General features: G+C 43.3%; 2 protein-coding genes across 2 annotated transcripts in view; both read right to left on the bottom strand.

Annotated features, from left to right (window-relative positions):
* Positions 1-5461, bottom strand: part of DENND5A (DENN domain containing 5A) — a 62072-nt gene extending 56611 nt beyond the window's left edge. The window contains exon 1 of the mRNA XM_050975352.1: positions 5229-5461. Coding sequence (XP_050831309.1) covers positions 5229-5334 — 106 coding nt within the window. The 5' untranslated portion in view covers positions 5335-5461. The remainder of the gene's footprint in view (positions 1-5228) is intronic.
* Positions 5462-11289: 5828 nt separating this feature from the next.
* TMEM41B (transmembrane protein 41B) lies at positions 11290-22400 on the bottom strand. Its single transcript, XM_009102496.4, has 7 exons — positions 22183-22400; positions 20279-20396; positions 19155-19283; positions 17466-17559; positions 16537-16641; positions 14563-14701; positions 11290-14105 (listed from the first exon to the last, which is right to left on the bottom strand). The coding sequence occupies exons 1-7, from the start codon at positions 22262-22264 to the stop codon at positions 13936-13938; spliced, it is 837 nt and encodes a 278-aa protein (XP_009100744.1). The 5' UTR covers positions 22265-22400; the 3' UTR covers positions 11290-13935.
* Between the last annotated feature and the right edge of the window lie 5006 nt (positions 22401-27406).

Here is a 27406-nt window from a genome sequence, read left to right as displayed (position 1 = left end):
CTGCAGCAAGTGTTGCTGCTACCACCACAGCAAAGGCAGAGGAATTTACCCACATGATATTTACTCAAGGAAAAAACAGTATTGCAGAAGGGCTTCAGTGCAAAAACCACAGCTGGCTCTAACCCCAAATGTCTTAATTCTGAGATTAAAATTCCTAACAGAACAAACTACAAAACAGTCAAATGTCGATCAGAAAATTATATTGGCTGATTTAAATTAAGTCTGCATTTCTTCTTCCTCCTCTTTCCCTTTAGCCACCCCTTACAAACACCTTTGCAGCAAAATAAAAGCCTGGAAGTATTTAAGTGTGTTTAACTTGGAAATGAACCCAGGTGCTGATAACAGCCTTACTTCATGGACTACCAGAATGGAACTACTACACTAATTCCACTAAGCAATTTATTGGCTTACATATGTGGCCAATGCCTTCATGTCATCACACACTTTTCTTTTTTTTTAAGTTTACATCAATACAGAATTCCATTAAAACAACCCCTAACAATGCACAAAGATAAGCTGTCATTTTAAATTTGAGGCCAACAAAATAGAAAAATAATTACACCTCAGTTACAAAGAGAGAAATTACGTGAGACAACATTTTTGTTTTACTGGTGAGGAGAAACATTTTCTCTGAGATTGTCAGAATAATTTTGAGTGGAGCTAGGTGAATACTGTACACCAGGTATCATCATCTTTTCACAAACCTGGAGTAATCAAGTGGCAATCTGTGGCAACACAAGAGTTGCCTCACTCATAACCAGTCATGTTATGCTACTTAATCTACATGCACAGAGATCTTGCCTCAACACCATTAAAAAGAAAATGCAAAAGAAAGGGTATGACAGAGGAAGAACCATTAAAAGTGTATCAGATCATCATACAAGAGAGTGAAAGCAGATCTAATATGAACTCTGAAAAGGCTCATGAAGGGTCTCTACAGGAGAGATTCTTCCTGGACAAATGAGCTTCACCTAACACTATTTTCATTCTCCTGAAAGGATGAAGCTCATGATCAGGTGGAAAAACTCAAAGTACCATGACAAGGACTTGAGCAAAGGAACAAAAGTCCACCTACTGAATAAAGTGATTTTTGGACCAAGTCTTAAAAAAACAGTTCAAACTGGGAAGAAAAGCAGGAAGAAAATACAGGCGGCAGAGTAGTCATTGGTTTTACTAGTCTTTTTTTTTTTTTTTTAACAATCCTATTACTAAATCTTTTCTTCAAAGATCACAGGCCGTTTTTTTTTTTTTTACTTTACACTATTTCTCCTTTGTAACAGTGCTATTTATGAAATAACTATTATCATCTTTATGATATGACATTCAAGACTACCAAGGTATGTTCAACAGATGATTTTAATTAGAACATGGGCTCCAGATATTTAGATCTGAGTTCTGTATTTTGTAAAAGCAACCCCAAGACCACAATTTCTCATAAATGTAAGGCAATGGCAAGTTAATGTTTTGCTTTGCCACTCCATAATAAACAAACTCTGTTGACAAGTGATTGCTAAAAACAACACATCACAGAAGAGGAAAAGAAAACAAAATCCTTCTGTTCCATGTTCTTTTCCACTAAAATCCCAACAGTTCCATATAGTGCAAGGTTTCCCATCATCATTCAGATCACATCTGATTAACTCAACAGACAAAAGTATTCAGCTGAAAGATGAGCCTCAACTCCATTCTCATTACCTTTCCAGGGCACAGTCATACAATCTGAATGAAGAAATCCTATCATAATGTTGCAGCATTGCAACATGTTGTATTACATACAGTAGATTTTTGGTGATGTATTTCATCATTTCCAGATGACCAAGGGCCAGCAGTGTGCCCTTGCTGCAAAGAAGGCCAATGGTACCTGGGGTGCATAAAAAACATTCAGCCAAAGCACTGCCAGCAGGCTGAGGGAGGTGATCCTGCCCTGGAGGGGCCACAGCTGGAGAGCTGTGCCCAGTTCGGGGCTCCTTAGCAAAGGGCAGACACAGACATGGTGCACAGAGTGCAGCAAGGGGCCACAAACATGAATAAGGGACAGCAGCAAAGGCTGACAGAGCTGGGACTGTTTAGCCTGCAGAACAGAAAAGTTCAGGGCACAATTTTAGCAATGTATATAAATATCTAAAAGAGAGTGCAAAGATGCCAGGACCAGAGGTAATGGGCACAAACCACAATGCAAAGAGGTTCCATCCAAACATCAGGACACAGCATTTCACTGTGAGGGTAACTGAGCCCTGGTACAGGTTGTGGGATGTTGTGGAGTCTCCATTTCTGGTGATACCCAAAATCACCTGGACATTGTCCTGGGCAACTGGCCCTAGACCCGACAAGTGCCAAAGGTCCCTTCCAACCTCAACCCTTCTGTGGTTTGCTCTGTGAAGGAAATTCACCTGTGACAAACCTCAGCAGTGTAATGAAAAATTTCTGTCGTCACTTCTGGTGTATCAACACCATCTGGAAACACGGAAACATACTGCAGCTCCTCTCTCACCCAGCTCAGCAGCTGACACTGGAGCTTAAGCTTCATCCAGTGATGGGGGTTTTGTTTTGTTTTACTATCACCTAGCAAATATTTTCTGTGTCCTTTAAGAGGTCACCCAGTGGGAACACAATTATCAAAATAAGAAAGGGCGCCCAGAATTGAATTTAGGGATAAAAAGCCCCAGCAATAGAGGATCTTTAACCCGTGCTAACTACAAGTCCTAAATACAGGATTTCTCATTGCATTAAAACAAAATAAGCATATATCCATATTCTATGCCTCTTCACCAGCCAGCCAACTTTTTCAGAAAAAAGCATTACACCTGTGCTATTCAGTGAGCTTCCAACATACAAAGGGAAAACGCCATCAGAGGTGTCTCTTCAAACAAAGTAACTCGAGCAAGCACCAATCCCTGAGCTCACGCCTCATTTCCAAGCCTGCAGCGAAAGCTGTAGCACCCACATTAAGGCCGAACACCTGAACTGCTCCCTCCGCGAGCCTGCCGAGAACAAAGTGTGCGGGCAGCAGCCCGGAGGCGGCGCTGCCTGCGGGGAGGGGAGCAGGGATGGACGGATGGACGGACGGATGGAGGGATGGATGACATCATGCGGTGCCGCTCCGGAGCCCTGGCGCAGGAGAGCCCCGCAGGGACCCGCCGTGCCCGGCCCCGGCGGCTGCGGGAGCGCTGCGGGAGCGCCCGGCCCCGGCCCAACAATGGGCACTTACGGAGCCAATTGTCTCAACAGGACGAGGATTCAGAAGCTGTTTTGCAGCGCAGAAATCAGAGGGAGGGGGGGGCAAAAAAAACCAGCGCACAATGACCCTTTCATTCAAACAAGAAAGGCTCGCAGGAAGTACAAAGTGTTTCCAAGCCTTATCCGAAAGCCACTGAAATAACAGAGGCCTCTCCATTTTTATCAGTGGACACTGGAGGAGGCTATAGCTCAAGACACAGTTTGAAAGCATTATCAGTCACACTATCATGCATTACTAATAACACGACAAACTCAAGAAAACACACCCGAATTCCTAGCCCTTATGCTGTGACATTATCGGAAATTCCCCCCCACCTTCTTTTAAAATCTTTTCTCAAATCACGTAAAAATTTGTCTCCCCCATAAAAACAAAAACCTCTTCTCCCCCCAGCCCCACACCTTGTCACAGGTAACACCATGGTGGAACAGCAGAGACCAGGATACATCACACACTACAGTTCTACATACTATAGATGCAGTCCTTGACCAGGAAAACACATACAGAAAGAACAGCATGCTCCAGCTTTCAGACCTGCACACTCTGACAGGCTGCTTTTAAAAAGGCACTTATATCTTCCAGTTTACTATTAGATAGCTGGCCCAAAGTAATGCACTGTTGGTTTTAAACTGAATTATGTGCGGAGAATTATTCATGTGCCTACCAAGAACAGGGAGCACTACTGAGTGAGTCTCGCACCACATTACACAAATAGATTTATAGTAAATTAATCACAAAATTAACATCTTTCTAATTGTTTTTGATCTATAAACTTCGTTCATTCTCCATTTAACTAAAAGAAACCCTCACATATCTCTCAATGAAATTGCATTGCACTTTGTTCTCTTAGATTTCTTGAATCAAATTGATACTGTAATTTGCAGTGCCATTGCAGAGCAGACTGCTATGCTGTACTCACTCCTCAAGCCTCAAACTGCAGCCCATAGTCACTTCAACATGAATTCTCTTAGGGTAAAGTACTGCTCAGCATGAGGGACGGGTGAGAAATTTTGTTTGAAGTCATTAAACAAAAAAAAGAGTTTCTGTAATAGCCAAAGTTTAGAAAAGCTCACTCAATGCAAGAATGAATTCCACTCTACCAGGAACAAGCATTTATTTAATGAGGGACAGCTTAAATGCATCAATATAAAAAAACCATGACACCTTATAAGAGCAAACTAATTAAAAAAACCGAGGCTGGGGGTGAGAGAATGTACTACAGGTCAAGTTCAGAGCCCAGATACACAAAATCAGTGCTGATGTTAGGTCAGGTTTTCACCACTACATTCCTTCACCTTTCTGAACGGTTAGAGATGCTAAGCCACACTCCGATTTAACTGAGGCCAGTACAATGAGACTGAAGCTGAAGAGAGATGCTGCTAAAACACAGAAGTGATCTTTAACCTTAAAAACACTTTTTGACACAGTGGTGCGGTCTAAATTGATATGGTTTAGTTGCGGTGTGAACATTCTCACCTAACAGCACAGTAATCACTTCCTAATCCGATTTCTTTTCCGGATACTTCTGCAAGAGAATTCTTATCCCGGGCTACGAAAAAAAGGTAAGACTGAACACGCAAAAGGTTTTCGCTTTCTCTCCCAAACCCGATTATTTCAGAGTGCCCGTGTGTCTCAGATGCCTGGCTAGAGTTGATACACGCACCCGGCTCCGGAGGGAGCGCAGGACATCGCCGCTGAGCTCAGACCTCCTGCAGCGACGGCAGCGCTCAGGGCGCGCTCTGCCCAGCCCGTCCTACGGCGCTGCCCGGCCGGCTTTCGGCGAGTTCGCTCACTTGGACCGAGCCCGCTCCGTGCCCGGCCGGGCGCTCCCGCATGCCCGGGGAGCCGCAGCGCCCGGGGCTCCCGGCGGGGCACGGGCTCCCACCGCCCGGGGCCGCGGAGCGGGAAGGCAGCGGTGCGGACAGGCAGCGGTGCGGGGAGGCAGCGCGGCCGGACCCCGCCGCCCCGGCGACCAGCGCCGCCGGCCACTCACCGGAGAGCTCGTCCGGCTCCAGCCCGGTCTCGGTGTCCAGTCCGCAGATGACGAAGTAGTCGGCGAAGCGGCCGGGTGCCGAGGACCCGCCGCCGCCGCCGCTCATGCTGCAGGGCGAGGGGCGCGCGGGGCTCAGCGGGAGCGGGGCCGGGCGGCGCCGGCGGCGGGGCCGGGATCTCCGGCTGCGCCCGCCGCCTCCATGGCGGCGCGGGGCGGGCGGCGCCGCGCGGCATTCTGGGAACGGCCCCCGCCGCTCTCAGGGGGGGCGGCCCGGCCGCGCGCCGCAACGCCGCGCCTGCGCCCTGCGCGCGGGGGTGACGTCATGCTGCTGCTGGATCTGCCGCTCGCGCCCGGGCTGCCTGAGGGGGCGGTCACGGCCGTGACCCGGGGGAGCTGGCGGAAAGGCTGTGCTCCCTCCGCAGGCACAGGATCAGGGAATGGGGCAGGCTGGAAGGGACCACAGCCGATCGTCTGGTCCGAATTGCCTGCTCAAGCAGCGTCGCATGGCACAAGAGTCTGTCCTAACCGTTCTTGAGAATCGAGGGTGAGGGAGACTGACATGCTCTGTGGCAGCCCGTTCAGTGCTCGGTCACTGCGCAGTAAAGAGGTTCTTCGTCACATTCAGGTGGAACTTCTGTTTCATCCCGTTGCCTCTTGTCACTTTGCTTGCCACCACCGAGCATACCCTGATCCATCTTCTGTCACCTTCACTTTAGATACTTTCACACATTGCTGAGGTCCCTTTCTTCTCGAGGCTGAACAGAATCACAGAATCAATTAGGTTGGGAAACGCCTCTGAGGTCGAGTCCAACCTGTTGTGTCCAGGCCCAGTTCCCTCAGCTTCTCCTCAGAGGAGAGATGCTCCAGCCCCTTGATCAGCTCTGCAGCCTCTGCTGTGCCCTCTGCTCCCTGTCTCTGCTCCTGAGAAGCCCAGAGCTGGACACTGTCAGAGCCGGGAGGGCTCTGCCAGGGCTGCTCGCCCAGCACACGGATCTGTGGTGGTGCTGCTCTGGAAGCACTTCTGGCCTCCTGTCACCTCCACCTCCCCGTCCCTGCAGCCCGGCGGCTGGCCTGACTGCACAGCTTTGAGAAGCAGCTGCCTGTGCAGGGAAATGCTTTAGGGATTGTTTGGCTCTGAGGCTGTTGTCTTTTTCCTGTTTGGATTAACATCACCCACATCTCTGTTAACAGCTGGCCTTGCCCTGAGTGAAATCCACTCTCCCTTCTGGCTCAGGGTGGAAAGGAGAACAAGCCCCAGGGAAGGATGACCCGAACAGAGCTGCAGAGGGACAAGTGATAAAAACCCATGCTCTGCCTCGAGAGTGCTTTTTTCCTCTGGCTATAGAGGCACTTGGGATGGCCATGCCAACCTAAAATTAGGCCTATAAGCAGTTCTCCTTCCTCTCCTCTCTCTGTTCTCTATTTGTGGCATTTACATCAGAATCTTTCCATATCTTGTAGGGCTAAGAGGAGAAATTAAAACTTTACAGTCTTTAATGATTATTATCCAGAACTAACCAAATAGTTAAGGTTGCATCCATCAAGCTGAATTGATCAGACACCAATCTAACTTAAGACACTGCCAAACATAGGAAACCTCACTTATTTGAGTTTCCATTGCCAAGACAGACCAAGCTGTCTGTAAGGAGTAGAAGCAGCAGGACGTGTAAGAAGACTTCACTTCTGGTTTACAACCTTTTGCAGTACAACAACTAAACTCTTAAGCCACTGTGCCCAGTGAGTTTTGGACAGCTGGACATCCTTCTGGGAGCCAGGAAAAACTGTTAGGATAGCACTGGTGCTATCAGTGTTCACTTGATTAAGACTGTATGGCCAGAGAATGGGTTATTGCTTAGGTTTGACTGAGAGGTCAGTTTTAAAGCACTATTTAACTTGGGAGAAAGATTTCAATAGAGATGGCAGGCTAGGAGCAATATTAGGGCAAAGGGCTCGAGTTTACTCTACAAAAAGCACAGTTAGATTGTGTTGAGCCTGCCTGGTGGTGTGTGGAAGGCACAACAGAGAACAGAAATAGCTAAGTCTGGTTGCTCTTACTCTGCTGTCTTCTCTAGCCTTTTTTTGCACATTTGTCTTCTCAATCTGCTTTCAGTGTGGCAAAGGACAATGTATTCAGCACGAGGTGAACCTCTTTTAAGCAAGCCTGAACTGTAGTTTAACCATTAAGACAAAAGCCATAGCCTGAGGGTCTCTTCTGACACGGGAAATTCTGGGGAAACAGCACAGATATTGGCAGGGGCTTTTTGTCAAATAAAGAGTAAAAAGGGCAAATAAAAAGTTGTTCTTGCACCTCAACTGTTCCAGAAATAACCATGAATTTTGTAAACAGTCTGTAAATAAAGTTGGATGGGCCACTAAGTAAACAGAGGTTTACCAGAGATACTGTTGAGCTGCAGTATTTAAATGCACACATGCTTTGCTACGCAAGAGGGTAAGGAACAGGAAATATTTTTTTTAAAGGAGAGTCCTAGACTAAGAAACTCAGATTTGCTTTGAATTGCTACAAGAAAGGGACAAGATGAGTGGAACTGTTTGAACCAGAACCAACAGAATGTTAACCCAGATTTTTGCTGTGGAAAGCTCTTTCCTATTTTGTCAGATAAATTCTCTGCACTCCCAGACAACTTACAGGGTAGTCCCTCTCAAATCTGTGCCTCCAGCAGATATATCTTTTTTCCATTGTATATTTTTCCTCCCCAGTTATTTAATTTCTGAAATACTTTTGCCTAGTCACCACAAAGAACATCTGTGACATCTACCTCAAAGGCCTTTAAAAAAAGCTTTAATCTGTCAGTCATCCTGACCAATGTTCCCATCACAGGAAACACCCAAAATATGGCAATTCTGTCAGGAAACTTTGCAAATGGCTTAGATGTCCTTGAGTAAAACAACAACACTCTAGACACCATTATGAATTCTTGAAAGTATTCTTTATGATATTGAGAAAATCTGTGGAATTGTGAATTCTGTGGAAACTTGGATTCTTTAGACAGAGAATCATAAAAAGAAGTTAGTAAATAGGAAGAGATTTAAAAGATTCATTGTCTTTGGCAAGACCATCAATGTTGATTCAGCTGATGTTTTCTATGGCAAAGACTTGTATTTTCAAGCTCAAACCTTTAAAATAGTCTTTGAAATAGTGAAGAACAGAACTTGATACAAAGATATCTTGAGTATTCTTCATACTACCTAATTAAGATTTACTTTGCCAGCAATCCCAGTCATGATTTTTGGAAGAGTTTATTTACTAAGCAATAGGAAAACACAACAGCAAATTACAGTTCCATTCAACATTGCTCAGAGAATTGAAGAAGTCTGAAATGGGATATTTCTCTTTTTTCTGGGTAGCTGTTTCCCAAGATGAGCTAAGCTTCAAAAAGTAGCAGAGCTCAGAGCACAAACAGATTGCTCCAGTTGTCAGGGTGCTGATTGTATGTGGTGCCTTCTAATGACTCAGATTAAGATATTTACCCTGGATTCTTTAAGAAAACAAAAATCCAATCAGTGACTCTTATAATTAAAGCAATCCTCTCCAGTCTGCAAAACCAGACACTTGAATCTGGCTGCAACTTATTGACCATGTATTTGGTGTGACAACTACACGACAGACTTGTGGAATAGAGCCTGCACAGCAGATCACCTAAGACACAGATCCTCACACATCAGGGCCCAGCTCAGAGCAGAATTGGCACTTCAGGGTGTGAAACATTTCCTAAACTCCCACGCAGCACTGTCCCTCTTCTCCCCAGTTCCAGGAGCCCACACTATGGACTGAAGCTCAATTTACCAACAACTACAACCCCAGCTCCCGTTCCACAGTGCTGCTCTGCTGCATCTCATTCCCCAGTCTGTCCATACATCCAGGGCTGCTCCATACCGAGGGGCAGAATCCAGCACCTGTCTTTATTAAGCTTCATCTGGTTGGTGATTGCCTAGCCCTTGCCATGGTCTCTGCAGGGTATCTGCCCTCCAGGGAGCCTACAGCTCCTCCAAGTGTAGCACAGTCAGTATAGCAGGCTTACTTGGTGCTCCTTCCAGCCCTGTGTCCAGGTCATTAAGGAAAATGCTGAAGAGAGTGTTGAAGCAGTGAAGTCCCACAGCTGCACAAGAGCAGAATAATGTTGAAGAGAATGGGGCCGAGGATGGAGCCCTACAGAACCCCAGTAGTGACAGGGCCCACAGGTGATGTCACCCCATTCACTACAACCCTTGGTGCCTGACCCATGAGCCAGTCACTCACCTGTCACGGGATGTGCTCACCCAGCTGAGTGCTGGGCATTTTCTCCAGAGGGATATTGTGAGAGATGGTATCAAAAGCTTTACTGACTCTTCTCCATGATTTTATTGAAATGAGACTGACGGGCCTGTAAGTTTGCATAGTCTTCCATCTTGCCCTTCTTAACAATTGGGACAGTATTTGCCAGCTTCCAGTAGACTGGGACCTCTCCAGGTTCTCAAGATTTTGAAATCATTGAGAGAGATCTTGTGATGACACCATCCAGCTCTCTGAGTACTCTTGGATGAATCCCATCAGGCCCTGTAGACTTAGAGGGATCCAGCTGAAGATGCAAATCCTGTACAAGTTCAGGGTTGACTGGGAGTTTATCTTTCCACAGGCATGAGAAATCAGTTTAACACAGAACAAAGGGTCAAACACAGAATGATTTAGTGATCTGCTCAGAATACTTCTCCATGACATGGAATTCTTCCAAGTACAGTAAACACTGCAAATTCCAGGTTTTAGATACAACTCCTCAGGGCTAGATTGTAAAAGAAAAATCAGGAGTTATGAGTGTAACATTAGATGTCAATTCTGAGGCAGAATTTTAAAAGCTATTTCCCACTGAAGCATTCCCAGCCCTTTTGAGGACCTGCAAACCTCTAAAGGCTGTGAGGAGACCCCTGAAGTCCCACAGCTGCACAGGAGCAGAATCCTCTTGTTTGGAAGACCATCTAGAGAAAGGAGATTTTATGAGCTTCTCACATATACACCAGTCACTAACTGAGCTCTCATAATCCAGACCCAGATTCTTCCTTGTGTACTATAAAGCAAGGAAATGGGAATTATCACACTAGGTGGAGCGTTTTTTACGAACTGGGAGTTATGGTATGTAAGTGAATCTATGATGCCATTATTTATATTAATTGCCAGTACTAAAAGGCTGTAACTTCTTTCAGTTTGGGTGACCTGGAGCTATAAAGCCACCAGCTGAGAGTTATACATGTCCGTCATTGCAAGACATCAATTGGTCATAAATAGTCAAGAGTATTTACTTCTCTTTGATGGAAATTTGAAAAAGTTGCTCTGGATCCTGCTTTCCTGTCAAAACCCTTTTCCATTTCCCTCTTAGCACTGCCATACTCAACTATAGGGTTCCCAAACTCCACACTATCACAGAAGGAAACCACACATGATGAAAACTCTCAGAAACACACAAAAATCTTCAGCTGCCTAAGAACAAAAGGTATGTTTTGACTTTGCATAACAGCGTCGTTCACTAACAAAAGCTTCTTAGTTTTGATTTTTACTTCTTCTGTCTTACCCTTTCAGCAAGTTTTCTATACAAGGAAGAAAAAGCATTTCATAAACTGGCCTTGACAGAATATTAAGGGAAGGTGAATGAAGCTGCAATAACTTTGGCACAGGGGTTTTCCACAAGGGATTAAATAAAATAAAAAAAAAAAAAGGCACTTTGTGCAAATAGATGTATTTAAAGAGACAGAAGTTAGACCCAGTTGCCTTCCAGTACAAACCAGAAACTTTTCAAAATTACTGCTGTATGTGAGAAATTAATTTCAGAGATAAAAGGAAGGCAAATTTACCTACTTATTTTGAAATAAAGGTAGAAGTAATCAGAAATAAAGGTAGAAGTAAGCAGTTACTTCTGTAGATCTTCATCTACAGAAGTAATCAGCTCAGTTTAATTTTTAATCAATCATTAAAAATCCCATTTAATAAGAACTCAGCCCTTTTAAACAGGTTAATAAAAATTCAGCTTAGTGGGAAGTTCAGAATGTTTCATTATACTCAAAAAATACAGCATTTCAGATTTTATATAATAGCTTTATTATCAAATGGCAAGAGACACTTAGTAATGATGTCATGCAGGTATCACAAAAAAGCTTCCAAAAGATAAACAGGTCACCTAACAGCTCAAAAATCCCTTGTAATTAAAAAGCAAAGCTACATCTTTCTGATGTCCTGGTTTGTTTCATGGTAGCCACTGTTTTTCTGTCAAAATGTTATGGCTATCTCTTGGATCACTTGCTGGATTCCCTAAAGGAAAGAGCAGGCTAGTACACTACCCACAGCACAGTGCTTTTTTGCTTTCTACAAGGCCTGCCTTACTCTGCACAATGCTCAAAAGTCCTCGTGGGATAGGGAAGCACCTCAGGCTGCTGGCAGCTGAACATAAACACAGAAGGGAGGGGTTAAAAAAATGTTAAGGTTTTGAAAAAGTAAAGAACCCTATTTTGAACCTTTTTAAGGTCTTAAGGCTTTTAGTTATTGTGATGGGAGGCCAGTCTTGTGGCTGAAATACAACAGTAACACAGTCTTCAGTAACAAAGCCTGATCCCATCTCCATAGTGAAACAGAACGCAGTGAAAATGTCAAGTGATAGCAAGAGTTAGATTGAAAGAGAGTTCAGCTCCTTCCTTAGAGACAAAGTTCCACCAAAAGATGGGCATGGGAGGGATGTTACAGCAGCTTCTGTAATTGACCAGGAGCTGAGACAGATTTTGAGAAAAGCCACTCTAAAATAAGTGGTAGGTAATTTATTCTGAGAGTTCATCTGCATGAGCAGTTAACTCTGCAGAAAAGGAGGCTGTAAATCCACAGCAGCTTCACACTCAGTAGTCTGAGGGACACTTGCTCACACGGCTCAATTCATTTATTCCAGGTTTACTATGGAATAAATCCCTTGGGTAGAGGAGCTCTGGAGATTAGAATGGCAGCAATAAAAGTAATCATTGATCAGTTTTAAATGCCAAAGTACACTTTTAGAGTAAATTCAAAACAACAAAAGAATTGCTGGAGCTGAATGATCTTACAATAAACTTGCAAAGAGAACTGATATAAATTCATTTATATACTTATGTAAAAAATAGTATTTACTGTGCAGCCTGAATTTAAATAAAAGACAAATGGTGTATCAATAATATTTACTATATATTTACAAGTAATACTGTGATTAAATGAAGCAGTCAATTAACATTATGTTACAAAAATGAATAAACCCTTTAAAGGTACCAGTCAGTACCTTCTACATTATCACATTCATGAACTGTTCTCTTACATCTCAAAGATCTATGATATGATCACAAGTTCACAGAGGACACAGACAAACAAACCCTGGAACTGGACCACATGCTGATGTGTTGAGTCCCTTTCCAGCAAGACACTGCAGGGGCATCAGCTTAAACCACGTGAGCAGCACTGGTTTCAGCTGGGTAAAACACCCACGTGCTCCCCAGCTCCTCACTGCCCAGGGCCTTGTTTGATGGGGCTCCACTGACAACACAACAGACAACCACAGCTGGAAGCACAGGGGAAGGTACCTTGTACCTTACTGAGAGAATACAGACTGCTACTGAGGGTGAGTCATGGCTGGTCACTGCCTTGGCAGACAATGGAGGCCCCATCTTTATATACACTGACACAAGAGCCTGCTGTTCCACGGTGCTCTGAACATTATTTGGGATCAGCTGTTTGATAGGAACTGCACCAGTTTGTGTACCTGACATTTCTTTCAGCTAATCAAGCTGCAATGAGAAATTTTATACTCTTTACATATTGCTTGAGAAATGGTATTACACTGCTTAAGTGTTTTTAAATCACTTGAAAACTGCACGTTTTATATAATCATACTATCACTTTCTTAAGTTGGCAGGATAAATCTATGCAAGTGAAATATTGGCAAAATAATCAACATTAAAAATTAAAATTAGAACTTAAAAATCATCAGCTAGCCAAGATAAGAATTCCAAGCTGCTCCCTCCCTTCCTCTATGTGCTCCCAGAATAAAACTTTACAGGGACCAAGAGGGAATGAAGTGACACTTTGCCTTTGTTAATCCAGTAAGTAAAGCAGATGTAGGTTCAAGTATTTAATTCCATACAGCACTAATAAATAGAAGTAAACAACCAGGATGAGAATAACATTGTAGTTAAAGTACTGCAAAGAACCCTTGTTTCTGAGTGAGCACCGTTACATTATTTTGAAACTCCCAAGGCAAGAAAGAAGGGAAATATTGTTAGTGAGAAATGCTCTCAGACCAGATCACATGCAAGCCTACAGAGAATGTTACAAAGTTGGACTGAATTGTTCAGGCGGTTTTCCTGCAAGTGTTAGAGAGCATCACCTGTAGTTTATGTCTACATCACAGTTTTTGCTGTGCATGTAACTAGAGCACACTGTTACACCTATATTCTCACTGCCCTCATCCTGAGGGCCACACACACACACACCATCCCAAAGTAAAACACTGGTGTTTGGTTACAAAACTATATGCAGTACATTTCTGAACACATTTCCTTCAGTTTAAGGCCATGTGTTCATTTAAAGACATTCTTATCAATCACAAGCCTCCCCTATAATTGCTTAAGATCCAATAGAAAAGCAAATATACAAATATCAGAAGTGCTGATCCTGAGATGAAATATGGGAAATTCTGGTCCAGTTTGTTCCTTATTCAAACTTCTGTTTCAGCTTCTTCTGGAAGAGAGCTGGTAGGATGGAGAGGATGGCTAGAATCATGAGGACAAAAACAGAGTTCCAGGAAACAGCTTCCCCTGCTGTTGTAAGCTGGTACAGCGTTGTTCCTGCCTTAATGGCTACAAAAGATGGTGGTGCTACACCTGGAACAAGGAAAGGATGAAAAAACAGCTTGTTAGGTAATTAGTCATCCAAATTTTAACCCCAGAATGTTGAGATTTTGTTGTCTTGTCCTTTTTTTATTAAAAGAGGGCTGTAAATACAGAATTCAAAGATAAAAAACCTTTATTAAAAAAAAACAGTTTTAAGCCATTCTTAGTATTTTTAATACAAACTCATATACAGGAGACTAAGCAAATAATCTCTTCTCTTTAGACTCTTCAGATTTCAGGTTGTCTTTACAAACTGACTTTTCATAAAAGGAAAAATAATGAAATTTTTCATAAAGTTCATAAAATACTGGATTGTTTCCTAATCAGATTAAAAAGTATGTGCAAAAACGTGCCAAAAAGCACATTAAAATTAAAAATTAAAATAGCTATAGTCTATACCTCTTATTCTGGCCACCCCAAACTGTGGCTCACTAGCCACAATTCTTACCTAGGAAAGTGCCAATGAAAAACACTTTCAATGGCACATTGATTACAGGAGATGTGATATTGATAAACCAGTTGGGGAGGAAAGGTGTTATTCTCAAAAATATTATGTAGTTAATGAGATGTTCTCTATGTCGTTCAACCTGCCAAAACAAAACCAAACAAACAAAACTTTGGTTAGAAAATCCCTGCCTTGAAAATACACAATCATAGAGATTTCAAGAGTTTTTTCCTCTATACTTTGCAGACATTTACACGTTGCAAACATAAAAATCAGTTAAAAATGTGTGATGTGGGAAAGAGAGCCCAGTGAGTCACCTGTTAAATACACTGAGATCAGCCTGGAAATAGCTGTGTGTGGCAGAGCAGTGGTGATGTGTCTGACTGACTCAGCCAACTCAAGCAGCAAAGGAGTCACAGGCAGAGCCACAGCCCAGCCACCACAGCCAGCCTGTCACCCCACTCCTAACGCTTTTGCAGGAGCTAGCAACAGTTTATTCCTCAAGCCATTCTGTCCTAACTTATGATCAAGCTTGAAACACAGCGATATTCCTCACCTGGAAACTCAGCCAGGTCACTGTTCTGAACTTCATGAGGTGGCTGCTCCCAGCACAGCTCCAAAGCCTGTCTCCCCAGAGGCTACAGTGCCCAGCATGAACATTTACCCTGGAGCAACAACACCCCCAACTTCATTTACAAGTCTTAATTACATGCTCAGGTCTAGCCCAGCTCCTCACACCAATGCTACAACAAACCCTTCTCCTTCCAGCCTGTCTCAGCCCTTTCAGACAGCAACTCGAACCAAGCTGCAAGGATAGCTGAGCATCCACAATTCTGGCCTATCCTGGCAGACCTGCACTAAGCTTAAGCCTCAGACAGTTGAAAACAAATCTGGTCTGATTGCAATTCCACCTGAAATCTCACATGGCAACTCACCCCAGTCAAAACTCTGTTTTTCAGCTTTAGCCAAATTTAGATTTTACTGTAACATCAAAATCGGGAGCACCATGGATTTTTTTAAACCTTAACAATGGACAAAATTTAAATATTGATTAATGCCTTAACCTCAATATGCAAACATGAAAAGCATGATACAGTCCAATTAACCTGGAGATATGTGAGATATGTGAGATATGAGCTGCACATGCAATTTTAAATCCCATGTTAAGTTCTACTAATGGCAATAGTAACCATTTGCTACCCAGAATAGCCTCAAGATTATAGTGCAATATTAAGATTTACTTGGGTCAAGAGTGAAAATGGTGCTGTAAAATCTAACAAGGTCAATTCTGCCAGACACACCTCCATATTGTATTTAATGAGGAACAAGCTTAAAGCATTTTTATGTGATTAAAAAAAATCTTGAACCGAGTACACGTGCTTCATACTTGAAAAAAAAAAAAAAAACCCACAAAAAAAAACCCACAAAAAAAAAACAAAAACAAAAACAAACAAACAAACAAAAAAACTTGTTCAAATGTTTCAAGAGTATCAATTAAAGACACATAAGGTCAAGTAGTACAACTCACACTATTTTTGTACTGCAAAACCTTTAGGTTCACCTCACAATCAAGACCTGCTGCAACTAATGTTACCAGATACTCTAAGAAAAAGTTTCTAAATGCTCCAACTACAATAACATGTTCAAATTAAGGTTTTTCAATCAGACATCCAGCTACAGGTTCCTCCAACACAAAAATACAAACCCAGCTTTCATTACTGCTAGTGCTTAGAGAGCAATTACTTGAAATGACCTGAAAGTGGAGAGGTTTCCTATTGACACTAAATAAATCAGGGGGTGATCAGTTGCAAACACTACTGAGGTAAGAACAGCTTTCTCATGGGAAATACCATAAAATCAGGAATGCTTCCAGAATCCCTTCTGTGTAACTGGATACATGAGCACAAGACCTCCTAGCTTTCCACTATTGCATGACACATGTTGTACAATAAGTTCCAGCACATCTAGAAACTTTACCTGTTCTGACCATTTTACTGCTTTTTCTGTTAAATATCTGTACACAACGGGACGTCCCACTAGGTATGACAGCATATAACAGAATGAAGCTCCAAGTCCTGAGCACTAAAAAAAAACAGAAAACCAATGAGCAGAAACTCTACTTAATGTCAGCCTTGTGTCTACATTAACTACCCTGCCTGCCTAGAGCAGGCTTCCATGAAGCCCTCCAATAGGGCTCTCCCCCAGCAGTATGGATACACTCCCTAAGAATGTTGTTGACCCAAGACAGTTTATTTCCAAGGCATTTCAATCAATCTCAACACTCAAAGTAGACAACATTGATTACTTATCAGTTAATATTGAGTGCTTCTGCAGTTTTAAGACTTTGAACAGTGAAAGCTTTGCAATAAGAGGCACAATGCCATTAAGAAATTCAAACAAAAACTGAATAGGGTCTTCCCTATGTTCTCAATACTAAGGCTTATTATGACTGCATCCTTTGCCCATGACATATTTTAAAGCTTGTTGATACATTTCAAATCTTAAACTAAGCTTCTTGCATGTTTAAGCCAGTTAAAAAACAGATGTATATTGCAGTGTGATAATAAAACCACAGTAATTGTGTAGTGAAATTACAACTGGGTTCTGGCAGATGCTAAACAAATTTAGAGTCTGGGAAGCTCTGGCTGATTCACACTCCAATGTCTTCATTATTAAAAAAACCTGGAGGAACAGCTCAGTGTTTTGGATCATCACCCAATGCTACAGTGAATTTTGTAGGTAGTGCCATCCCTGCAGCAGAGCTGAGTAAGAACTCAATAGTTATCAGAAACTGAAGTGTATGCCAGTCTCAGACTGATCATTTCCAACAGAAAGCTGCTCAGATGCTTGGTTGTATTCCAAACGGATAGAAATATATGCCTTCACAAACTACTTTTCATACTTACCAAACAAACAAGAAATAAGGCCAGTGGAAAGGGATAAAGAAACCCTGACAGGATACTGAGGAATATAGACCCAGGAATAGCAAATGTTTGCAAGCTGGATGTATCTTAGTTAAGGAAAAACACATTTCTAAAAAGCTACATGCTTCTTAGTTTTGTAAGCAGTCAGGATACATTTTACAATTAGAAGAAGCATAAACAGGCAGGGCCTCTCAAGATCCTTCCTTCAAAAAACCTTTTGTGGAGTAGCACAAGAAGCTCAAGCACGGGGCAACAAGATGCAGCTCCATCACTACACATACAAAGAGTAAGTCACAAAGTAATAAATGCTGACTACATTTTTCTCTTTATCTGTGCTTCAACTGCCACAGAGGATTAACTGTGACTTCCAGGAAACACACATTTCTGATTTTACCCTGTTGACTAGAGATGTGCAGTTTCAGACATTCTCTCTGGAAAGTTCAATCACAGGGCTGTCCGAGGTCATAAGCACAAGTTTCATGGAAGACTGTACATGTATGAAGGCAGCTATTACTTCCTTACAAACAGGCTTGGTGTAGTCACTAACTACAATAGCTGATCACTAATTTCAGTCAGAAATTTTTTAAAAGGCAAAAATTAGGTTTCTGTAGCACATGCAAGCAGGTTGTTGGACTTAAGGCTTGCTAGACATACTTGAGACTATGATGCACTGCCCACTTTGGATAGAAAAGTTATAAAGCAAAAAAAACCCTGTACACTATCTTACTCAGGTTGAACTGACTGAAATATTAAAAGCCCAATACTTTTCCTGAGTACATTACAACCAGTACAGCTTTTGCTAAGCCATGTCAAGGTTCAGTTAACCCATGACTGGAAACTGACCACAGCCTGCTGCTGAGACAGTAAAGGCCATCACATTTAGAACTGCTAGAGCAGCTCAGTAAAGAGCCAATGTATACTATTCCTTGTTAATATATAAACTAATGTTTTCATTTTCTTTCTAGATCTATAATTTAGGAGATATTAAATACTTCTAGTGGAATACTTTGAAAGAATGAGCTGAAGGATAATTACTAATGGCACGTTCAGTGCTGACTCTCCTGAGTTACAAAACCTCCTGCATTAAAACTGTGACACAAACCTCTTCTACAGCTTTAAAGTTATTAACCTTTAGCTAAGTGTTCCAGTTAGGAGTGTGCTTAATGATTAATTAATATATTCAGCACTCAGGAAAAAGAAGTCAACACAATTGTGTCTCCTTGGACAGAAAGTACTTCAGAAATTTGTCTCTCTAAAAGAAAACAGATTTGATTTTGTGAATTTGGGCAGTGTAGGGATGAAAGATGGCTCAAAATACTTTCCTTCAGAAACAATGCTAAATATTCCATACATTACCCTTATGTGGAAATGTCTTTGAATGTCTTCAGGAAGAGTAAAGCAGTAGTCTCAGTTTTATTTTAGAGCAAACAGTAATTTCTACCTCAAAATTCACTTTATTTTAAAAGTTATCATAACACTAAAGTAAGACCAAGCCTAATATACAGAGAAAAGTTTTTAAATTTCCAAGAGTTTAAAATATTTGTGTCTCTTTGTAGACACTCCTAGATATGTTAAACTTCACCCATGACCAAGAATTTATCAAATTGTATTTTTCATTTTCAGAGAAGCATGACTACATCAAAAGTGCCCTTTATATCAGAAAAAGGATACAAAACGTACGTGGCAAAATAAGCCACTAACACTTGAACGTAAAATGTGTCCTTGTATTTGGACAAGACTTTTCCCAAGGCCTTTGCATCATCCATATCTCTAGGAACCTTTATACATTCTCTTTCTTCTCTGAAGAGGGAAAAAAAAAAGGCAGGAATGATAGAAATATAATCAAACAGTGTAGTACAATTACTTACTGAATGCAGAGATAATTAGATACACTACAACACTAAATTACAGCTTCAGCAAACAAACCGTGATTATTGCTGTAAAAATGTTCTCAGATGAACACCTAATATTTACAGTGTGGTTTACATTACAAAATCCCCCATTTTAGATATTTGCAAGCTGGGTTTTTTATTCAGTACAATGATGTGCTTCTTTTCTATGGTTTTTTTCCTTACCAAGTACTGATGAAAAAGAAAAAATTGCGCAAGCCAAACCTTGGCAAGTGAAAGCAGCCAACATTTCAGCCAAAACCAACTGCAGCTGCCTCAGTGCTGGGGTCAGGACAGCTCAAGTGCAGCAGGAGTGGCAGAACTTCACCTCACAAACCAATAAAGTTCTAAGGGCAAAATCTCATGTCACGCCTTAATCTGGTGCAACCCTGGGCAGCACACTTGAGTGCCTTTGCTCCCTCTGTATCAGGCTTTGGGATGGGCCATTGCAAACTGACCTTACTGAGCAAGTTAATCAGACAGAAATGTTAATTACTAAAGAGAAAAAGAAAGCTGTCAGACAAGCTGTCAGCCTGCCTGCCATCCCAACACAAGTAATGGGTACAACAAGAAGGAGAAAAAGAGAAGGCAAAGTTTAGCTAGGAAGGAAGAAAGATTTCCCCTCTTGGTGACAGCCTCCAGTTCCACCAAGGCACAAGGAAGTTCCAAGTGAACTCAGCCTGAACTGAACACACTCTGCTCTCAGCTAAAGGTGGTTAAGAAGAGTCAGCTACCACTGATAGTGTGCCAGGGTAACACCTCAAAACACGGGATCTCCACTGTACAACAAAAACCTCAGATAAGAACAATTCTCTGGGTTTATGTCATATCCCCATGCAGGCTCCTCTACAGTCTGATACTGGAAATCAAATAAATCGATGAATTAAACTTTCATAACATACTTACTCACTAAGTTGTGGGAAATTTTTATATACTAGGAACATAAGGAAAGCAGCTGATAAGAAGATGGACACTAAAATAAGAAGCGATGTCCGAGCTGATCCACCTTCTGCAAGAGCTTTCCCTGAAATTAAACATGAAACAAAGTTAGAAAAAACCCCAGCAATAGCAAAACAAAACAAGAAAAAACAATTCCTCACAACTTACAACAGATTTCAAACTTATCCTTTAAGGAAATACTAAAGTGAACTCTCTGTAGACATCTCCCAACCAATGCCTTCAATAACACACATTGCTCACACTCCCTGAAAGCTTTCATACATCTTTGAAGTTTCCATGCTGGTAAACATTCCACAGAAGTCACCTTCTATGATCCATAATAATTTAAGCCTCAATTAATAAATACATTTGTAAAGAGAAAAAACAGAGTTGAACAACATAAGCCATACATTTGCTTTCCTTTTTGCCAGAAATCTTCTGCCAGTCTAATTAACTAGAGATTCAACTTGAAGCTAAATTTCTGGATGCAAAATGTAACTTAAAAACCTGCTCATTAACAGATGTTGGGGTTTTTTTCCTCCTCTAATGAAAGACTACCAAATACAGCCAGTTAGGTGAGACACACTCATTAGGAGGAAACCTACATAAAAATACATATAAAGTGCTAGTCTTGGGAATTACACATATTTTACACTCATGTGGATATATACATGTAAGTGTTTATTAGCCTTCAAATCCTTGTGTAGTGGAAACAATGGGAGTACAATAAGTGACAAAATGACATTTTAGGCCTCTCCTGTATTTTAGACTTTTATCAAAACGACCATCTAAGTGCAACACATTCATTAACACAAATGCAACTACACACAAAGAATTTAGAACTGAAATGAACACCACAGACTCTCTGCATCCACACCAGGGTATGTATGTGTGCATGTACTAAACCACTCCCTCCTCAGGCACTTGGAGGCTCACCCAGCTTTGCACCCGGGGTCACCTGGAGAACACACAAAGAGTCGAGGCTGTGTTTTCCCTCGCAGATGCCGCTGGCACAACTACAATGCCAACACACAGCACTCAAGTGGGTCACGCTGACACCTCAGTCTTGTGAAATGCAGCGACTGGATGACGAAACCCACGGAGCCCGCTGGGCGAGCTGGCAATTTTATCGGCTGTGAGGTTTTTTAGGCTTAAGGTCAGCGCGACCCCACAGGTGTGCACTGGGTCAGCCGAGGCCAAAGGCAGCATCCACAAAGCAATTACAAGCACAGAATCACAGGGCTGTCAGGCTGGAAGGGAGCACAGCGGGTCCAACCTCCCAGCTCAGGCAGGGTCATCCCAGGAACAGGACTGCATCCCCACGGCTCTTGAGTATCGCCACCGAGGGAGACTCCACACCCTCTCTGGGCAACCTGTTCCACTGCACTGTAACCGGGGTTATTCTGACAACACCTTCTCCAAGGAGCAAAACTAATTACAGATAAATTAACAAATGAGCAACTCATAGGGCAAAACAGGAAAACTCAGCCCACTGCGCTTTCTGCCACTTCCACTCTCTGTACTTCAGGCATGCCGGTAGTGGAATAACACCAACACACACACATACACAAACAGACAGGCATGGAACCACGCGTCTCCCCTCACGCAAAGGAAAAGGGGTCGCTGCCTTTAGGAAAAGGCGGGAGCCGCCTCACCCCACACGCACCCTGAGGGGCCCGGCCCGGCCCGGCCGCCCCAAGTGCCCGCGCGGGACGGGGCCGGTGCCCGAGGCGCCGAGAGGCACAGACAGCGGTGCCGAGAGGCACAGACAGCCGCACCGGGCACCGTCCCCGGGCACCGACAGCCGCACCGGGCACCGTCCGATGCCAGGGCGAGGCCACCCCGCTCCCGCCGCCCCGAGTCCCCGGCACCTTCCAGAAGCTGCCGCTGGTGCCTGGCGCTCTCCGCCGCCGCCTGGCAAGGCCCGCGCTCCGCCACCCTTCGCTGCGCCATGGCTCTGCGGCGCCCCGGGGCCCGGCGAGTCAGGGCCGGGGCAGGCCTCGGCGGCACCGGGAGCCGCGGGGAGCAGGAGGCGGGACCAGCAGCACCGGGAGCCGCGGGCAGGAGGAGGAGAAGGAGGAGGCGGGACCGGCCGCTCCTCCTCTCCTCACCCCACCAGGTCGTGGCCGCGCTCCCGCCCCCGCCGCCGCACGGCGCATGCGCTTTTCTGGGGGCATTACGGCTTTGCTGTGGTGTACGGGAGCACGTGTTGGGCTCCACGTCCTTGAAATGCGGTGGCGGGTTAGTAGCGGTAATTACGGTAACGCCGGCTTTTGGGCGTGCCCGTGTTGGGTATATACGGGAACGGGGATGCGCTCACTAGTGGTAAATACGGTGCGGGGCGGCGGTGTCCCAGCCCGGCTCCTCGGCCCCGGCTGCGGAGAAATCATATAAATCACAGGAATTTGGTCGGGAAAGGCCTCTGAGATCATCGAGTCCGACCTCTGACCGAACCCCGCCGTGTCAACCAGACTATGGCACTGAGTGCCACGTCCAGTGGTTCCTTGAACATCTGCAGGGACGATGACTCCACCACGTCCGTGGGCAGCCCGTTCCAGTGTCTGATCACCTCTTCTGCGAAGAAATTCCTCCTGATGTCCAACCTGAACCTCCCCTGGCACACGAGAAGTTCTATAGGCTGTGTTCTCTTGTCCTGGTTGCCTGGTAGAAGAAGCTGACCCTGCCCCGCCACACCCTCCTTTCCGGGAATTACCGAGCCATAGGTCCCGCTCAGCCCCCTTCTTCCAGGCTCCCAGCTCCCTCAGCCGCTCCCCACAGGACTTGCGCTCCAGACCCTTCCCCACCTTCTTTCCCCTTCTTTGGATACACTGCAGCGCCGATCGTGCCACAGGGCAGCGGGATAAAGCCCGTCTGCGAGCCCGTTTTCCCACGGAAATGGCTTCACCTCAGCGAAGGGAGCGGGATCTCCCCTCAGGGAGCGGGAGGCGGAGCCCCTCGGGCCTCTGGAGCTGGGGCAGTGCCGGACTTCCAGAAAAAGGGGAACTTTATTGTGTTTGTTCCTCTCGTTCGAAAAGAAAGCCTATGTGCCGGGAAGAAGGACAATTCCTCTATCAGCCCCGGAATTTTCCTCACGTCCGTTCCTGCCAGCAAGAACGCTTGAAATCCCGCAGAAAAGCCAGAGGGGCACGTCCCAGTGTTCGCAGATTCCGTGGCCTTCGAGCCGAATGTGACCTCGAAGCATCTTTTCCTCTGCGACCTTCTGGCAGCAGGAGATCCCGGAGCCTTCCAAGAGTCCGGGCAGCACAGAGTGTTTCAGGGAGAGTTCTCCAGGGAGAGCACTGAACCCTGCGGACAGCACATTGCACAACCTTCTGGGCTGACGGGTTGGGTGATGGAGCCTCTGTGGCTCCCCCTCGTCTCTTTTCCAGCTGTGTCCGCTTATAAATGTCCAACCTTTCCTCAGGGTCTTGTGGAAAGGAAGCTCTCCTGGGAGAGCTGGACACTGAGATTTAACTTCAGCCTCGTTTGTCTGATTACTCCACCTTTACGCCATGACTAAACAGCTCTTAAATTCCTAATAGAGGACCCAGCAGATCAGTTGTTTCACAGCAGTGCTATTTACAGGTCGTGTTTCCCGAGATTACAGATGTTTCAAAGCCATGAGGGAGATGCAGACCAGCACACAGCAGAGCTCTCCAAAGCGTGGCTTTATTGCTACGTGTACAAAACTCGCTGGTGTTACACGACGTTGATGATTCATTTAAGATGTAAATAGTCTAATATGCTATTACACAAGTACAGTCCCTGCCAAATGCAGTGGCAGGAAATGATCCAAGCTATAAATTGTGGTCAGATTCCACATAAAGCTTCAAATCATGATTAGATTCCATGTGAACCTATAATTTACTCAGAATTTATTTCTTTTAGAATCAAATTATTTGAAGTTATTTCATAATTAGCTCTTTTAATATTTGCAATTGATAAATCAGGAATTTAGTGCCCTGAGAAGCCAGTTAGGTCTGTGAACTTGCTGCTCTGGGCATTGATGCCAGATGACGGAGTCCTTTGTTTTTTCAAACCCTTTCACTAGAAAATTGTACATACTAGCAAGATGGGAGTTGCTGACACTGTAGAAAATGGCCCTTTTCCCCCTATTGTAAATGCACATCATGTTTGTCATCTCTTTTTGGTTATTACTTCTGTAACTCCAGATAAAATTATTCAAACATTGGGACTTCTTTCCTCTCTAACTATCTGACAAAGCATCAAATAGATACCAAACTGAAGAATGCTGGAAGCAAAATCGGAAACCAGATTATTATGCAGAGGAATCTTTACCAAGTCATCCTGAAACAGAAGAGGAAAGATACAGACTGAAGATATAAATAAAATAAGTACCACAATTTAAAACTGTAGATGCTAAATGCTGCAGGGGCCATCTCTCATTTTGGTGAGGTGGATTGTTCATTCAGTGGGGTATCAATCCCAGTTTGGTGTGGTTGTTGTTCAGTAGCTGCTCAGAGCCTGCTCCAGGGGATGTCTGATTTCTAATTAACCTGCTCTGTATTGTGTAGCCCCACTGTGTAACCCAACTGCAGGTGAACTGACACACAGGCCAAGCAACTTCTGAGTCTTGCTGGATTCTCTGCAGTTCCCCTGTCCAAGACACCACTGTGAAATGCCCAACAAGCCATTACAACAATATGGATTTGCTCTGTGTTTCCCCTTCCATTTAGCAGAAAGTGCATGGCCTGCAGATGATCCCCAGGATGCTGATTCTGCAGTAAGCTCACAGTGTTAGGATATGTCTCATTAAAAATAGAGAAGATAACTCTAATCACCTCACTTTTAGGGAGCCCCAGCTCTCTGAGTTGCTGCCAGAGTGAAATTTAAGGATTCATTAGCTAGATCACTTTGCAGTTGATATGTACTGCACAAGTTATATTTGTTAGACTGAACTTTTAAACTGTTCTTCCCTGTTCTTGGTGCCCCTTGCTGGGGGGTACTGCTGGTGTTAATGTGTTGTCTGTTCCACTAAACTTTGAAATTGTCAGCGGTGTTTAGCATCCACTGATAATTTGAATAGTCCCCTACAAAGATGTCCACACCTAACAAACTCAGCAGAACCTCTGCACTCACTCAGGAGAAAAAAAAAAAAGGACATGTCTGGGGAATGTTCTTTAGTGCTCACTCTGTAAATGAAGTAATTCAGGAACTCTATTAAGATTAACTTAGATTTATTTACTGGAAAGAAGGCAAAGAATGAAAAATACTGCCGTAGGCCACATCCTGTATGTGTTCAGAGGATAAAGAATTTTGGTAGCTGGAACTCAGGGAGTATCAGGGAAATTTTTGACACATGGTTGAGATCAGCACTGCCAGGAACAGCTTCACTCCACAGCACTCTGGGAACCATAGCTAGGGACTGAAAATAGATTTACTCTCATCATGTATAAACCATCTCCTGCATATAATGTATAACTTAAGAAACAGCTCAAAACCTGCCCTGTCTTTGGAGCATCCCCACCTGGCAGGGAACACACACTGCAGAATGCTTTATACATAAAGCATTTAAGGTGCTCTATACACCTTAAACTCAGAGTATGAGTTCTTTCAAATTATCTGTGAACCAAAAAGAAAAATGTTTTTCTGAGCTGCTGGAAAGTAAGGAAAACAGAGAAATAGATTGACATCTATCAGGGCAGCAGCTAAGTGGTCAGCTCCATGAAGTCATTCCTTCTGGGGGTGGCTGGATGAAATGCTTTATTTTTGTCAGATGGAAAGAGTTGTCTTCCTTCAGCACAGAAACTTGTGTTTGCCTCTTTTCTAAATCACTCCTAGATGGACTGACAGTGCCCATGTCACACGGCTGAGGCACTGACACTGCTGATGCCTTGTGGACTGTCATGCTAATTGTCAGCAAGAGAAGGAGAATGAGAGACTGAGAGTGATTGCGCTCCTGAGAGCTTCTAGCTGAAAATTATACAAACCAGAAATATTAACAAACAAGTAAATCATACATATAACTTCTTGAGAAATGCAGATTCAGAACCCTTTTCCCCCCTATTACTGTCTTATTTTTGACCACCACAAAGCAAACTGCACTGTTTTAACATTTTTATTTTGTATATATATGGCATGAAATTAAATCTCAAATATTTATTGTCATTCTATCTAAATTCTCATTTAAACCAAATAAACCTGTGTGCTTGGAAGGGGCTGGTGTGTTTTACTGAGCTCATACTTTGATCAGTTACAGTGAGGAGTCTGAAGCTGTAACTGGAGAATACAACTCAGGGTAGAATGCAAATGCACTGATCAAAATTAACAAAAAATGTCACCAACAAGTGAGATAAATAGAAATGAGCACTTACTTGTAGCTGTTTGTGTGAATGAAGGATTAAAAATTTCTTGGAGACCAAAGGAGAGTTAATGAAAGCTTTTATTTATAAAAGTCGGTGCTCAAGGACAGAAGCTGAAAAAATTACTAAACAGCAAATGAGAGCAGAACTTGTATGCATTAAAATGAGTTAAATCTGAGCTCAGGTATCAAAAGTATTTGGATTGGTTTCTCTCCTGGTATTTTTTGTAGAAGGCATGTTTCTTAAGTCCTTTTATGTACATTTTGGTTACATACTGCACATATGTACAGACAATACACTGTACACAGAGTAATGTACAAAGTGCAGATTTTTAATAGTGTGCACTCATTTTCACTACTGCTTAATTACTTAGGAACACAGTGAAACAGATAGCTATGATGGTTCTATTCCAAGTGGTAAAAATAAGAGCCAGATTCTCAATTCTGATGCACCTCTTGTTTCTAATTAACAGTTAATAAATCCTCTTTAACAGCCAGCTTCTTTTTTTTTTTTTTTTTCCTATTGCATGTGTCAGTGGAGTACATGAAATGGGAAAAGAAACTTTTCTGGTCAGTCTGCTCATATCCTCTATTTGCAAAACTCAGGAATGAAAGGTTCTTTTGTCTTCCTGCAAATTAAGAGTGAAACATACCCTGTAATAAACTTATGCCACCCCAGCTGAGGAACATGAAAGCTCTGTCAGGTTCCTTAAATGTAGTTCCAAATTTCAGAGACCTTACTTCTAATTTTATTTTTTTTCCCAGCCTTGGAA

Source organism: Serinus canaria, chromosome 5 (assembly GCF_022539315.1).
Source record: "Serinus canaria isolate serCan28SL12 chromosome 5, serCan2020, whole genome shotgun sequence".
Taxonomy (NCBI): domain Eukaryota; kingdom Metazoa; phylum Chordata; class Aves; order Passeriformes; family Fringillidae; genus Serinus; species Serinus canaria.
Note: the sequence above shows the minus strand (reverse complement) of the source record. Positions and strands in the feature narration are given on the sequence as shown.

Bases quoted from the DNA above. Each gene is read 5' to 3' on its own strand.
- TMEM41B (XM_009102496.4), bottom strand. From the start codon at position 22,264: ATGGCGCAGCGAAGGGTGGCGGAGCGCGGGCCTTGCCAGGCGGCGGCG. The intron at 16,642-17,465 runs GTAAGTATGAAA...GTTTTTTTTTAG, and splicing joins CCTTATTTCTTGTTTGTTTG to TGCTCAGGACTTGGAGCTTC. The intron at 14,702-16,536 runs GTAAAGTTTCTA...TTGTTTTGGCAG, and splicing joins CAGTAAAATGGTCAGAACAG to GTTGAACGACATAGAGAACA.